Genomic DNA, 16,758 nt, shown 5'->3' on the forward strand with positions numbered 1-16,758 from the left:
GAGTTTTGTATATTCATTTTTCTGGTAATCAAATGAAACCATAAAACTTTAATTTAATCAAGGGAAAATTAAACAAACCCTTTCATTTCTCGAAGTGCTGCACAACAGAAGTTTACTGTTAATTAAAACATGGATGGAAAAATTGTGTGATTATTCCTTGAAGCAGGTCTCCAAGACTAACATTTGAGGGCAGTGGCCCTGGGGGGTGGTGAAAGATAAATTAAGATAATCATAAAATTACTAGTTTTGCATTAATAAGTGCAGTTCCTAATAATATTTGTTGTTAATTAGTAGTTAATGTTTGTTTATTTCTTAGTAATGCACATTTGACAGTAAAGCATTGAGCTTGAGTTTGGAGGCATACAAAATTTACTTTTATTAACAACCATAACGTGCAAAATCTTAAGTTTTATATAGAAAATGAACATTCTACTTATTAAATATACTTATTAAATTATTAAATGTAGCATTATTCTTCTATAGTATTACACGGAACTGACAGACAACTTCAGTGATTATAAAAAGAACGCTCTTGATGTGTGATTGTCACAAATTGAAAAAAAGTGTTTTTCAAGGCACTTTGTGACTTTTCTTGTTTCATACACAAAGTGCAAAACTGACAAAATGTGATTTTTTTTTTTTAATTATATATTTTATAATTATAATTTTATAGGCTAATTTCAAAATATAAAGCAAAAGTAGAAATGAATAACTAATAAGCCAATAAGTGCTCCTTTGCTGCCATCTGGTTATAGTGATAATTTGATGTGTTTTTTTTTATTTTTTTATAAGTGTTTGTTTACCACAAAGTATATTTTGGTCATCCCATTAAAAATAACATTTAAACTGGATCATTTTTAGAGCTTTAAAGTGCTTGAAATAGTTGTGTGAAAAACCTGAAAGTCACTGAAAAGTGCTTGAATTTCTCTCTCAAAAGGATGTACAAACCCTAAAATGAATAATGTAACAACACCATAGTTAGCGTTGCTACTTCTGGTTTTCTGACATACGTCAGCACTGTTTGATCTGTTTATAACAGAGAATTCTGTGCAGAATTCAAATGCTTCTCACTGGATCTCGCAGCGCTGTGCAGTAACAGTGAAACACTGGTTCCGGAGTAAACCTGTTCTGAGCATGGACCAGTTTGCTTGCGCTGCGTTCAATTATTGGCGTGCTGTGCAGCTCAAACAAATTGCGCGGTTTTGTTACACTTTGGTCACTCCAGTGCGAGCGTTCACAAAATGTAGTCGCACCGGCAGAGAAAGTGGTCGCAGTCTGGAGCTCTTCCTTAGACATTAATATTTTATTCGTAGTAATAGTAGGCTATTACATGGATATGTAAATTCTTGTGTACAATAGGGCTGTCAAAATGGCTGAAAAACTAAATTCGAATTTTGTACTTATTATCAAAATTCGAATTATATTCAAATTTAAAATGCATAATTTCAGTTAGGGTGAAGAAAAGCTTTTGGCTTCTCTCCTGAGGCCACAAGAGGGCGCATCATTCAAAGCATAAGATAACATAACTATGCGAAAAAAGTGCATAATGTTTAAAATAATGTTAAATAATGTCAATAAAGTTGCTTAAACAACTATAAACAAAACAGCATCATGTATGTATGCATAGTTTAATACAAAGGGCGGAGTACATTTTTCATTTAAAAACATGAGATGCAGTGGGATGGGGAAAAACCCGCCATAAAGTCTCGATATATGTTTTTTCAAAGTTAAACTTGCATTAATTTTACATGGGTTTCTAAACATGCAGCTCTTTTGTGCGAGACACGAGTGCAACAGTAATAGATGTCCGTCTAGAAAATGCGTGAAATATGCATTCTGTGTGAACGGCTTGGTTTCGGTTTTGAATGTTACTGAATAAATTATTGTAAAAACATAATATAGAAAATGTAATATAAAATAATTACTACAATTTTAAGAAATTAAAATATTAAAATAATAATTATTATTCATAATGTTATTTATTTATTTGCTCCTTGATAAATAATGGATTTTTTTTATAGGCAGAGAGGTTTAAAAAAGTGTATTTAAAAAAATGCAGGTTCTCTAATTGTGTATCATTTCATATCTTCAGGTGGTGCCTTAGTTCCAGGTCTCCTGCCATGAGCTAAGCCCCCCCAGTGGCCTGTGGCAGGATGACTGCTGTGTACCCGGCTGGGGGGGGCTCCGTCGGGGTCTCAGAAGTGGCCACGGGTCCCCAGCGTTATGCCCGATGGAGCCGACAAGACAGCTCCGACATCTGTACGGACGACGAGGGGACCCAGCCACGCCGCCGTACCCCACTGGAGAAGCTCAATCTGGACATGTGCCAAGATGAGAAGATGGTGAGAGAGCTCACCGTGGGCCGCCGCATCGGCTTCTACAAGATACGTGGCGAGATCGGCTGTGGAAACTTTTCCCATGTCAAGCTGGGCATCCACGCTCTGACGAAAGGTACATGTCCGTTAAAAGACTCTGAACTGAATTCTGAGTAATTGGTACATATTCTTTGACTTTCTTGAGAGGTTTTCCTCACAAGGAGGATGCAGTATTGATAGATTTATTTTAGAGCAGCTCACTGACACTGTAGAATTTTGTGATCCGGGGATACTCCTATAGCTCACTGACACACTGTAAAGTGTCTGGAAATGCACATTTAGAAGCTTGTTTTGTAGTTGCATTGACCTTGAATAAGAATATCAAAAATAAAATAATATTGTGAAATATTCTTGCCATTTTAAAACAGCTCTCTATTTTAATACATTTTAAAATGTAATTTATTCCTGTGATGGCAAAGCTACATTTTTAAATAGTCACTTTAAATTATTTTTATGAAATTAAAAAAAAAGAAGAAAAAAAAAAGATTGACCCCAAACTTTTGACCAGTGTTGTAAACATAGTTTTATTAGGCTATGTTGAATCAGATATAAGTCTATTTGAATATAAAATGATAAAGTAAATGCTTAAATTCTAAAGTAGTTCATTTTTTGTACAATTAATGTTATAATTAATCATTATTATTCATTTACTTTCACTAAACATATTGAACATTTTACAAAATTGTATATATTACAGCTCACCGATTTAAAAGACATTTGGTCCAAAACAGGTAGTTATAGTTTATATAAAATATTAATATAAAATGTGTTTCAAATAACATTTTCCTTCCGAACTTATTGCTATGATATATTCCAGAATGCTGTTATATGACGTTTTAACCCATGTTTTAAAAAATAAAAAAGCCATTATGTATTATTAATACATACAATTATATTCAAATTTAAAATGCATAATTTCAGTTAGGGTGAAGAAAAGCTTTTGGCTTCTCTCCTGAGGCCACAAGAGGGCGCATCATTCAAAGCATAAGATAACATAACTATGCGAAAAAAGTGCATAATGTTTAAAATAATGTTAAATAATGTCAATAAAGTTGCTTAAACAACTATAAACAAAACAGCATCATGTATGTATGCATAGTTTAATACAAAGGGCGGAGTACATTTTTCATTTAAAAACATGAGATGCAGTGGGATGGGGAAAAACCCGCCATAAAGTCTCGATATATGTTTTTTCAAAGTTAAACTTGCATTAATTTTACATGGGTTTCTAAACATGCAGCTCTTTTGTGCGAGACACGAGTGCAACAGTAATAGATGTCCGTCTAGAAAATGCGTGAAATATGCGTTCTGTGTGAACGGCTTGGTTTCGGTTTTGATGTAAACAAGATCTTCTCCGCATTGATGTTCTTTTTTTCCGCTATATTTTTAATGAACAACGCAGCAGCGCCGCATCTAGTGGCTTCAACTGGATAGGCTAACAAAAACATTGTAATGCAACGACACTTACATCGTCATCGCATCTCATGCGCCGCTGATAAGGCTGCCTCCTTAACGCACACCTACAATTAAAATGCAACCTTTTTGCATTTGAATGTGGATTTATTTATTTTTATTTTTTTTAATTCGACGAATATTTGAAATTCGATTTTTTTTGACAGCTCTAGTGTACAATAGTAATATAGGTATTTCTTTCACAATTTCTTCAAGTTAAACCCAACTTTTTTTTTTGACATGTTGCCATGAAGACCATTAAGTTTCTGTGTATATGATATGATGATAGTCTTTCTCAAATTAAACTATGAAATGCTCATGAAGTGACTCTCAGAGAGATGAAGTTCCTGTCCTCATATAGTGTGTCGGCAGACACTGAAAACCATGCGTGTCATCCACACTTGAGTATGTGTGCAGTAGTCAAAACTGTGTGTCTGCGCAATTGCTTTAAGACATTGTCAGGTTAAAGTTCAAATGTATCTTGAGACCCCTACATTTTGATCAGTTCTGTTTTGCTGTCCAGCTGCTGCCCAGCTGATTTTATGTGAACGTACACTTAGAAATATGTGATCGGCCTAATCTAGCTTAAGATACACTAATCAAGTAGTCATTCATTTTTTAAGAATTTGTTTTTGCACATTCCTAGTTTTCCCGTTCTTCTGCTTCAGATGTGTCATGCATCATTTGAGATAAAATGGTCTAATGTCCCATGAGATAAAAATCTTTGTTCACTTGGAGCATTAAATTTGGCAACCTTTAAAATTACTGTCAAGGTATAATGTAATGTGTTTTCTCATATGACCAGTATCACACATCAGGAGAGAAGACTTGCTATTGCGAAAAGCTAGCATGACTAATATGCAATTGAAGCGGTGGGATTTGGAGGTCAGAAGACTGGCAGTAATCAGTGTCGATTACAGAGAGCATCTTGACCCATGGTAGCATGGGAAAATATATCGACGTGGTAAAATCCACATATTCCAACGCTTTTCACTTTCTGTTGTGCATGCATTGTACATAACACAGTTAATGAATAGGCCAGTGTTGGGGAGTAGCTAGCTACAAGTAGCGATGCTACTAGCGTAATTACATTTTTCGGTAGTGACGCTACTTTTAAAACCGTGAGCACGTTTTATGCACACCAGTAAGCTGATAACTCACAAATATCAGTTTATTAAAATAACCAGTTTTCTCCGTTTACATGCACATCAGTAACCTGACAACGCAAGTAAGCTGCGTTTACATGACTTCATTAATAAATCAGGTTATTTCCCTGTAGTGACGTCAAAATATAATCATTTGCATATCTGACTCAAAGTATTCCATACATTTTTCAGATGTGATGTTAAATTAAGCTTGCAACATGTCAGCGGGAAACTTACAGCTCATATATTATCCTCTCATGCAGTTATAAATGCAGCATTGTGACTGAACCACTTCTGCTGCACAAGATGAGAACACTTTTATCATTTTCTGAGTCATGAAAAAGTTTGCTTTTGTGATATTTCCTTTCTTTACTGCAAGACGTTTGCTTTGTCTAGAAGTGCTTAAATCTGCACTAACAATGCGTTCCTGTCACGTATCACACATGCACACTTCAGAAAGCCGACAGAAAGCGGGTTATTGCGTTTACATGCCGTGCGAAATCGGAGTAAGAGGCAAAAAACTACCTGTTGCGACCGGTTTATGCTTACGCCGTTTATGACCTTACGTCGATAAAAGAAAGTGGGTTAGCGCGTTAACATGACCATGTGCGTTTTCGGCTTAAGCATAATCGGAAATTTCCTCACCGTCACAACCCTATTGCCAGCAATCTACCTCGGAATATAAACATTTTAGAAACATTTGACGATAATGAGCTTTTAAAAAGGTATCGGCTTTGATTTGGAGGTTATCCCAACTCCAAATTTTTTATTATAATCCTTAATTTATAGCTGTTCTCGCACCGTTTGTTTTTCGTTTATGTTTGCATGTCTTACTATTAGCCATGATTATTCTACTCTGCTAATTAAAAGGCTGTTTATATGCATATTACCAAAATTTTATTAGTTGCAGAAAAAAATAAATTCCGCATGAAGTCGCGAAATCACGCAGTCCGTGATGGACAAATCGTTAACGGCTGGTCTATGTGGTAATATAGTACATCGGGCAGGACATTCATATGCTCACCTAACATTCATTGACCTCAAATATGGCTTATCTGAAATATGTATGTAGTAGCAACTTTACATGGCAGCTCAATCTAATGTTAGCCTAGAAAAAAGTGTGCAGTTCACGTGTTTGTGCGGAGAGTGAAAGCTGAACAGTGGCGCGCTTGGGCTACTGCATGACAGATGGAGGCGCCAGTGCGATCATTTGCTCTTAAAATACTTAGTCACTTTTGGTCATACAGATAAGAGTAATGCATCTTTTGTATCTGTAAAGACTCTACGTTTATTCGTGTGCACTCAGAATAACAATGAAACGTTGCGCTTTAGTAAAATAATGAAAGCAAACAGGATGTGCTTTCTGCCGTCTCGGACTCTGTGAACTTGAGCGCGTCACTTTGAAACTCTGTGTATTCTTGCCTTATTACAGACATGAAAAATATATCTATAGAGAGTGAAACTTTTAAATGAACCAATTCAAAAATAAATCAGGTTATTTCCCTGTAGTGACGTCAAAATATAATCATTTGCGTATCTGACTCCCGAGTATTCCATACATTTGTCAGTTGTGATGTTAAATTAAGCTTGCAACATATCAACTTGCAACATGTCGGGAAACTTACAGCTCGTATATTATCCTCTCATGCAGTTATAAATGCAGCATTGTGACTGAACCACTTCTGCTGCACAAGATGAGAACACTTTTATCATTTTCTGAGTCATGAAAAAGTTTGCTTTTGTGATATTTCCTTTCTTTACTGCAAGACGTTTGCTTTGTCTAGAAGTGCTTAAATCTGCACTAACAATGCGTTCCTGTCACGTATCACACATGCACACTTCAGAAAGCCGACAGAAAGCGGGTTATTGCGTTTACATGCCGTGCGAAATCGGAGTAAGAGGCAAAAAACTACCTGTTGCGACCGGTTTATGCTTACGCCCTAAAACTAGCTAAATCTGTGAAACGTTAGGAGTAGTGAAGAGGACTCCTAAATCAAAGCCACAAACTATCCCTAAATGGCCTCGGAACATAAACATTTTAGAAACATTTGACGATAATGAGCTTTTAAAAAGGTATCGGCTTTGATTTGGAGGTTATCCCAACTCCAAATTTTTTATTATAATCCTTAATTTATAGCTGTTCTCGCACCGTTTGTTTTTCGTTTATGTTTGCATGTCTTACTATTAGCCATGATTATTCTACTCTGCTAATTAAAAGGCTGTTTATATGCATATTACCAAAATTTTATTAGTTGCAGAAAAAAATAAATTCCGCATGAAGTCGCGAAATCACGCAGTCCGTGATGGACAAATCGTTAACGGCTGGTCTATGTGGTAATATAGGACATCGGGCAGGACATTCATATGCTCACCTAACATTCATTGACCTCAAATATGGCTTATCTGAAATATGTATGTAGTAGCAACTTTACATGGCAGCTCAATCTAATGTTAGCCTAGAAAAAAGTGTGCAGTTCACGTGTTTGTGCGGAGAGTGAAAGCTGAACAGTGGCGCGCTTGGGCTACTGCATGACAGATGGAGGCGCCAGTGCGATCATTTGCTCTTAAAATACTTAGTCACTTTTGGTCATACAGATAAGAGTAATGCATCTTTTGTATCTGTAAAGACTCTACGTTTATTCGTGTGCACTCAGAATAACAATGAAACGTTGCGCTTTAGTAAAATAATGAAAGCAAACAGGATGTGCTTTCTGCCGTCTCGGACTCTGTGAACTTGAGCGCGTCACTTTGAAACTCTGTGTATTCTTGCCTTATTACAGACATGAAAAATATATCTATAGAGAGTGAAACTTTTAAATGAACCAATTCAAATAGAAAACAAATATTCTCAGATTATGTAATCCGTATCATTAAACATGCATACAGGCGCATACTGCGGAGATGACGAGTCAGTGTCGCCGACTTCATCTCTTAAACCGAAAACAATAAAAGTGCGACTAATAGTCGACTAATGCTTAAAATGAACGACTACTAGTCGACCAGAAAAATCTTTAGTCGAGGGCAGCCCTAATGCATATTCACTAATTGTTTACGAGAAGCATATATATGAGGCTGACAATTAGCTGAATATATAGCCTACTTGTTTAATTAGTGACACTTGGCCTGCATTTTAAAATCTTTATTTGAATGTGGCAATTAACATTATTTTAAAACTTTTATTTTAATATGGCAACATAATATTGCGCTCTACAATATTTCTATGAATAAATCTGACAGAGATTATCAGCCAATCACTGTGTGCATAGTAAATATGCTGACATCATCCATAGCAACAAGGTCAACCCCACCCTTACTCTTAGCTTAAGACTTCTCTCTATTCCTTAGTAAAAGTTTCTCAGCAGCTTTGTGAATAGGTTTTAAGTGAAAACTCTTAGCTAAAAACTTTAACTGCTATTTAGGAGAACTCTTAGTGGTAAGATAAAATGTTTTGTGAATACGGGCCCAGATGTCTATTTTACAATGATGAACGGTCATAATTTAATCTGTCCTCCCACAGTTTTGTAATGAACACTAATCGAACAGAAAATAAAATCGCGATATAGTTGTCATTGAAATGGCTTGGAAAAGTGTTCCAATCAACCTGAATTCACCCTACTCTTTAAAATCATGATTGCATTACAGTATGTTGTTATAAACCCCAAATATTTTACTTCATTATATTTTACTTATAACTTCATTATAATTCTTCATTAATAATTTAGTTATTTGTAATGTTAATTGTAAAAAAAAAACCAAGTAATAAAAAATTTAAAGTACTTTCAGTGTAGCTAGCTACTTTTTGACAGTAACTTGTAGTTTAGCTAGCTACCTTTTCAGAAGGCTAGCTTGAATGTAGCTTAACTACTTTAATTTACGAGTAGCTTGTAGCTGGTCAAGTTACAGTTTCAGAGTAGCTTCCCCAACACTGGAATGGGTGCATATTTGATGTAGGGCTGTCGCGATTCGTTGATTCTATTCGACTATTCGCTTTTTAAAAATCCTCGACTTCATTTTGCCTGCGTCGACTAACCGGCAAAATACCGGAAGTGGCGCATTTCACGGACGAGAATCCATAAAACACATTAGACCGTTTTCCAAGGCCTCGTGATATATTAAACCCATTTAAAAATTATAATTAAGCATAACTGTGAATTCACAAACGCTACGATTTAATTAAATAATTATATGTGATGCAGTTATAGGCGTGTAGGTTACATACGTGCGTCACACAGTGGTTCCGTTCACAGTAAATGCTGTGTGGAGCGTCTCAAACTCCATCTCTGCATGTTGTTGTGAGTTTGGGTTTATTATAACGTTCATCTGGGAACACAACGTGCGCCATTTCATCAGGTTTGTAAGGTAAATCATTTATAAATCCACGCAAACACAGGAGAATACATCATTAGGCCTTTGTTGTAATGCGTACTGTTCTATTCACTGATCTATAATAGAGATTATATTATATTATTTTGTAATTATGTATAGATCAGTGGCTCTATTACATTATAATAAAGTATTTTAACAGTTTTATTCAATAAAACCATATGATTTCTTGCTTTTGATACTTTATTTGAACTAATTATTATTGCCTCATTGCTATTATATACCGTATGTATTTTAAGTAAATTTAAAGGCTATTGTTCACTTAGCCTACATCTATTTTTATTACCACAAAAATTATTAATTATAATATTTTATTATTAGTAGACCAGGACACGTGGACATGTTGTCATTCTTACACTATAATACTGAACTTTGATTTCAGTGATTTGGACTATGAGATGGACACTTGCTTCTTGCACTCTGTTGCACTTTACTTTTGCTTTAAAAAAGGATTTCATAGAAATTTGGGTTTCATTTGGAGTTTCACTACTGAAGTCCTCTGTTCATGCTGGAGATGTCGGTTTAAATCTGTTTACACATTTCTAAGAGTACTTTTTAATACTTAACATTTTTAATAATAATAACTTTTAATAATAAAATTTTAAAATTTGATTCTAGTGGACTCTAAACATTGCATTTATTTAATGTGAAAACCCAACTGTTGGGGTTAATAGAAACATTTTTTTTTTTCTCTTTGTTGTTGCACTCACAGCTGTAATGAACAGAAGCCCAGAACATGTGGATATATTGACATTAAGAACATGCTGACTTTCTCAGACTTTTGTAATTATTTTCTTTTTATTTAATTTTTATTAGGTTTGTTTACATTTTTACTCTTTTAATTTTACATTTCGTCAATGGCTTGTTTACATTTATACTTTTTTATGGTACACTACTGAATGGCAGAGTTGCAAGTTTAATACAATGTTCTTTAAAATAGTTGATTTTTTGTGTGGGAAATTAATCGTTCAGATTATTCGATAATTTAGTCGATAGATTAATCGAAATAAAAATAGTCATTAGTGGCAGCCCTAATTTGATGCATCCTTCAATATCATTAAACATCTCTGACTTGTTCTGTTGTAAACTACATTTTCAATTCATCTGGAGTATTTGTTTAGTCTGAGGAATTAAAGTCAGATCACAGGTTCTGGCATGTCAGCACACTAAAAACTATCGATGTAAAAATCTTCACAATATATTCAGTAATGTTTAAATGTCTATGCTCAAACAATGTTACACATTGGCCAAAGTGAGTGCTTGAAGGGTCTCTTTTTGCCATTGCTTTGCCCTGTAAAGTGGGACATGAGGGAGCCATATTGCCATGCTGCATGACTCATCAGTTTCCAACTTGCTCTTTTACTTTCACCAGACCTGATGTTGCAATCATGCAGTAATGATGGCTGCCACGTCCTCACATACCCTCATACACAGTGCTTTGTGTTTTAATAAATTCAGTAGGTATAGAAAAGTATCACTCCCCTTTAAAATAATCACATTTTGTTGCTTTGCAGCCTGAAATGAAGACCGACACAGTTTTGGTTTATCCATCTGTATTTACTTAGTGCAACTTATAACATCCTAGTGAAAGATATAACAGCAACATTAGGGATACACGATATTATCGGAACGTTATCGGAATCGGCCGATAATGGCTTAAAATGCAAATATCGGTATTGGCCCGATATGAAAAATTATGCTTTTTGCCTTGCCGATAAGACGAATAACTCCCATGTGCTCGGGGTGTGACGGCGATAAGATCACATCAGCAGTGTGGTCATTCTTGAATCAAACTTTTGCCTGAATGGTGGTGATTAGATTTATTATTTTGGATCGCCGCATTTAATCTGAGAGAGGAAGTACAGAATGACGTGTCCAGTGTGCGATAGTCAACAGTCACAAGTGTGTGCAGTGGCAGCAGCAATAACAGCCTCCCCTGGGTCCTAATACCCATTCAGTAAGGTATTTTATTTATTTGCTGTTGAAAGTAAAATACACAAATAACATTAAGATTGTGTTTCTGATTAAATAAAGCAGTAATTGATGTCATAAAATTAAGAGTTTTGATTTAAAGGTCAGAAGCTGTAGCTTACATTAATAAAAAATTACAAACAATGACACTTGTAAATAAAATAATTTTATACAGATTTATTCATTTGTATAATGTTTTTTTTTTTCAAACGGATTATGAAAATCAAATACAATTTTCAGAATTGTTACAACTCTTTTGCTTTAGACCATCTACAAATGTTAAATCTTCAAATAAAATTTGAAGGTTACCACTGCATCTGTCTGGAAAAAAATGTAGTAATTGATTTTATAGTTGATTTATGGTTATTTTCAGCTTTCAGTGTACTATCATTATAAAAGAGCTTCATTATTGTTTGAAGATTCTGAGGCAGATGAGACTAAAATTGAATTATTTTAGGGCTGCAACAACTAATCGATAATGAAAATAATCGACAACAAATGTCATTATTGATTAGTCATCTCTGCCCACGGTGCACAGAAAACTTCTGCCAGTCATATCAAATTATAGCAGTGAATAACGCATTGCTATGGATTTTAAATGCATCTAAAAATAGTGGATGAAACGGTGTGAGCTGCTGCCGGAAAGATGCGTGATCCAAGCTGCCCAAAACCTGAGAATGCTTTATTTTAAACTTCAAGCTAATGCATTCGTATAATGTTTAACACTGCTTGTCCTGTAAGGCACTTTGACAGATGTGTGTGCTGTTTAATGTGAGATATGTTTCCTCAGCGCATGAACTGCATTTTATGTTAATATACTTTTCTGTAAATGTTACATATTCATGTGAATGATTCTATTTTGCATGAAGACTTCACTGAACGAGTGCCGGTGCATACATGTGCGTCAAACAGACAGAACGCAGTAAAGAGGGAGAAAATTCTTATTCAGCGCAATATTAATTTTGCTGATATATGTTATTGGACGTTAAATTTAGGTTAAAAAGTCAACATGTAATTGAAGTATTTTATGATAGTAACTGTATAGGGATAACAGAGTGTGATTGAATATAAATGTAAGAAGTGTCTTACATTTACTGAATAAAGAATTGATAGTAATAGGTTACTGTGTTCAGAGTGAATGTGTGTGTTCCTGCAGAACATTCCTCTTATCTGTTAACACGGAGTTAGTGTTTTTCTTTACTATCTTCATCATTATTTCAATTTTTAATATAGGGAATTAAACTGTTCTTTGTCCATTTGTCTGTTTAAACTGTCCATTTAAACTGTGCTTTACAACTCTTTGCCATATAATGTATAGCATAGAGATGTATTCACCATACAGTATATTTTCATAGCATTCAGTTGACACGTTTGTTTGAAGGACAGCATTGAGCAGGATGTGGAATAATGTGTTTTGTCAAGCGGGAAAAAAAAAAATAAATAAAATCAAACAAAAATCAATAATCGGGTAACTAATCGATTATCAAAATAATTGTTAGTTGCAGTCCTAAATTATTTGGCCTCAACATCAAATGATGTGTCTTGTGAAAATCCAATATAGCTCATCCAAATAACAGCATTCCTACAGTAAAGCATGGAGGAGGTAATATCCTGTTATGGGGGTGTTTCTCTGCAGCAGGGACTGTGGAGCACTTTTCAGGATAGAAGGAAATATGGACGGGGCAAAATACTGTCAAATTCTTGAGGAAAATCTGCTGCCCTCTGCCAGAAAGTTGTCAATGGTAAGAAGGTTTACCTTCCAACATGACAATGAACCAAAGCACACAGCAAAACTGACCACACAGTGGTTGAAGGAGAAAAAGGTGAATGTTCTTGCATGGCCTAGTCAGAGCCCAGACTTAAACCCCATTGAAAATCTGTGGAATGACTTGAAGACTGCAGTCCACAAACGTTCACCATTAAATTTAACTGAACTTGAGCAGTTCTGCAAAGAACAGTGGACAACTATTGCAAAGGCTAGATGTGCAAAGTTAGTAGAGAGACAAATCCCAACAGACTAAAGGCTGTAATTAAAGCAAAAGGTGGTTCAACAAAATACTGACACAAGGGGGTGATCCTTTTTCCTTTTTTTGTGATTGGCTGAATACCTCAAGCGTGTGACGGAAATGTTACGCCCCTTACCATACTGTGATGCCGTCTCCCGGCCGGAGCGACGACACAAAAACATTCAAACCCATTATAAACGAGGCATTTGTTGCATCCAGTGGGGACATAATTACGGATTATAATGACTTATACTGTCTTTTTACGCGTTGTGTTGCATCGCGCTGCGTAAACATAAAACCATATCGCATTTGTGATCGGAGAAACGACAAACAACAAGCGCTACTCTACACTGCTCAAAACTTGCATTTGAATCATCAGTGGCAAATTCTTTAAATATGAAAACTTATTTGCAGTCTGTGAGTCAGAACAGCCGGCATTGTAGTCTACTCTACCAGGATCAGGAAACATTCCTCCATAAAATGCGCTGCACACATCTGAATATTTGGATTGAACTGTTCTGGAACAGTGTTGTAAAGCTTTCACAACGAAACACACAGCGTCACACACGGCGGGCTATAGTGAGCGGCGGCGGGCTTGAGTGAGGAACGGCCGGCGGGCTTGTGGTAGGGATGCAGCGATTAACCGGTTTCACAATTAACCGCGCTTTAAAACGTCACTGTTAATTAATCGTAAAGGCTCCGCTATACAGAGTGTTTCTGTTGCACAGAACGGAACCGTTGCAACTTGCGCAAAATGAAAACAAGTTACGCTAGAGGTGCACCATCTTAAAATGCTGTGCTTATCAGAGACACGGAGGCTACTACACACACTAGATTAACTATGACAGAGGAACCAAACAGCGATCCTTTATTTCCACCAGAGAAATGCCTGAAGTCGATAGTGTGGGACCATTTTGGGTACACCAAGAATGACCAGGGTGTCATTTAAATATTGCCGTAAAAACTGCTGCTAAAGAGCGGATACACGGCTTGAAACTATTTTAATGCATGACGTGAAGGCAAGGCTGACGTGAAGCTACAGCTCGTTAGCTCAGTATTCTGCCCACTTCAGATCAGACAGATGAAATAGTGTGGTAAGATCACATTTATTTGAGTTAATTAATTGTAACATTTAGCTACTTGAATTAATTATTCGACCGAGACAGAGAAGTGTGTGTGTGAACCTGTGTCAGTGCGTCTCTCTAAAAACATGCGAGTTTAGTTACTTAAACAGTGATTTTACCCTCTCCTTGCTGATGAATATGTAGCAATTCAGTATCTAAGCTATTTTATTAATAAAAGTCACGGGGCAGGGTTCACAACAAGTTTGTGTCCTCCTGAATGTTTGAATGTGCGCGCAGCGCGATCTCTGATTTCACAAACCAAAATAATAGACATGATTTTCTCAGGCCAGATGTAAAATCATATGAATTATTATAAAAATTATTAAAATGAATATGTATGGATGACAGTTGATTACAATGATAGTTCAGTTTATTCCCCTCATTATTAATAGTTTCCCCTGTGGGATAAATAAAGTTAATAGTCCTATATCAATAATACTTATTAACATTGTTATGAGCAGAGGTCACCTTTTTAATTCCAATTGGAGAGATTTTTTTGTCTTTATTATTATTATTTTGTGCTGTATTATTGGTTACTGTGTTATTTCTGATTCTAAAGGCAGCCATAAATAACACTTTATTATCTAAAGAGTGTCCATGTGATTTTATGCATTAATAATTTTTGTGAAATGAATAAATGCATAATCGTGAAATCGTAATTATTTCTCAGACAATAATCGTACCAACAAAATCTATAATCCTTGCATCCCTAGCTTGTGGCAACCACATGTGACGACCCCGGGCTGGACTCCGCTTCGTCCACGGTGAAAGCCGATCCGGCGTGACTTAACTTTTATAAAGAATATCTCTTTGGATTTGATCTTTATGCACCAACAGCTTGTAACACTCCAAAGAGAAAGGAAAAATTGAAATCGCATCATATGACCCCTTTAATTATTTTATGACATGTTGGTGTTAGATCTTTCACTTGGATGTTATAAGCTGCACTGAGTAAATACAGCTGGATAAAACAAAAACTGTGTCCGTCTTCATTTCAGGCTGCAAAGCAACAAAAAGTGATTATTTTAAAGGGGGTTGATTCTTTTGTATACACACTGTAAGTGGGCTGAATTTAATAATGCACTCATTGTGGTTCTGACTCTGATGCCAAAAAGACCACCTCAGTATTACAGCATGCCATAATGTTAGTAAAGGATTGTGTTTGCAATTATCAAAGTTAAAATCAATACCAATCATTGTCACCTAACATTATGTACTTCTGTTTGATTTTATTTTTATTTTTTTCCACAGTACATCTTTGGGGAGTTCAGCCCAGATGAGTTCAATCAGTTCTTTGTGACTCCCCGCTGTTATGTCGAGGTAAAATATTCACACACGTGAATGCATCTTGAAGGCACATGAAATGTTATGCTGTCCTAAGCCGTTTTTAACCTTTAGAGAAGTAATTACATTTACTTTATTGTTGTTTGTAATTGCCATTATTCTTCTAAATGTAATATAATTCTGTATTACCATAAGGATATTGTGGTGAGGTGGAGCTTGTTTTTGTGAGTTTAATTTATGTAAAATAACTTTGTATTTTGTATTTTCCACTTTTCCCTACTCGTGTGCAGCAGTTTAGCACAAAATGAAAATCTTCTACCCTAGTCAGTGTTTAATTTATACATTTGTTTCATTGCAAATTTAAATGGCAAATTTCAATGTAAAATTAAATGTGCAAATGTTGAATCATCTGAAGTTGAATTTGACACTACACTTTTAATGCCAGTTAATAATAATAATAATGGTACATATACGTTTACTTTAAATCTTGCTCCAATTTGTTACACAAGGTATGGGAAATGTAACTTCAAATATAGATACATTGCTGTCTTGCATGTTACATTGCCAATGTTATGCTACCATACTCTCCATCCACCTTTTTCCTTCCTTTTCGTCTGTACAAAAAAAGTCATTGTTGTTTAGCACACTGCATCCTCTGTCTGTTTTAATTGCGAATTAAATTCCGGCCTTGCACTCCAAAGTACGCTATAAAAATTGTACCAGTGTTTAGTTCAGATAACATGCATTTAAATTTGTAGGTTAGAAAGGTATGTTTGTGTACATGTACTTTTATTGATTCATGTGTTTTAATCTCATGCAAATTTCTTATCAGCTTCCCCCATTCAATGATAAAGTCTCCTGTGTCAGCCATTCCTCAGGTAAGATCAAAGCCTCACTTGAATGTTGCTACAAGTATTGATTCAGAAGTAAATATATGAGTTATAAATTACGAAATACTTAACAACAATTACTCCCACATGAGCACACACAATGGTTTTCGTGTATTATGCATTGACCA

At 35.5% G+C, this 16,758-nt stretch overlaps 1 protein-coding gene across 2 annotated transcripts in view; it reads left to right on the forward strand.

Moving 5' to 3' along the window:
* The window catches only part of LOC107659138 (ubiquitin carboxyl-terminal hydrolase 10-like), a 43,454-nt gene that overhangs the window by 10,152 nt on the left and 16,544 nt on the right, over positions 1-16,758 (forward strand). For both annotated transcript variants that reach the window (XM_016447971.1, XM_016447972.1), the window contains exons 2-3: positions 15,708-15,776; positions 16,573-16,618. In XM_016447971.1, coding sequence (XP_016303457.1) covers positions 15,708-15,776; positions 16,573-16,618 — 115 coding nt within the window. The remainder of the gene's footprint in view (positions 1-15,707; positions 15,777-16,572; positions 16,619-16,758) is intronic.

Source organism: Sinocyclocheilus anshuiensis, unplaced genomic scaffold (genome assembly GCF_001515605.1).
Source record: "Sinocyclocheilus anshuiensis isolate Anshui unplaced genomic scaffold, SAMN03320099.WGS_v1.1 scaffold87, whole genome shotgun sequence".
NCBI classification, from domain to species: domain Eukaryota; kingdom Metazoa; phylum Chordata; class Actinopteri; order Cypriniformes; family Cyprinidae; genus Sinocyclocheilus; species Sinocyclocheilus anshuiensis.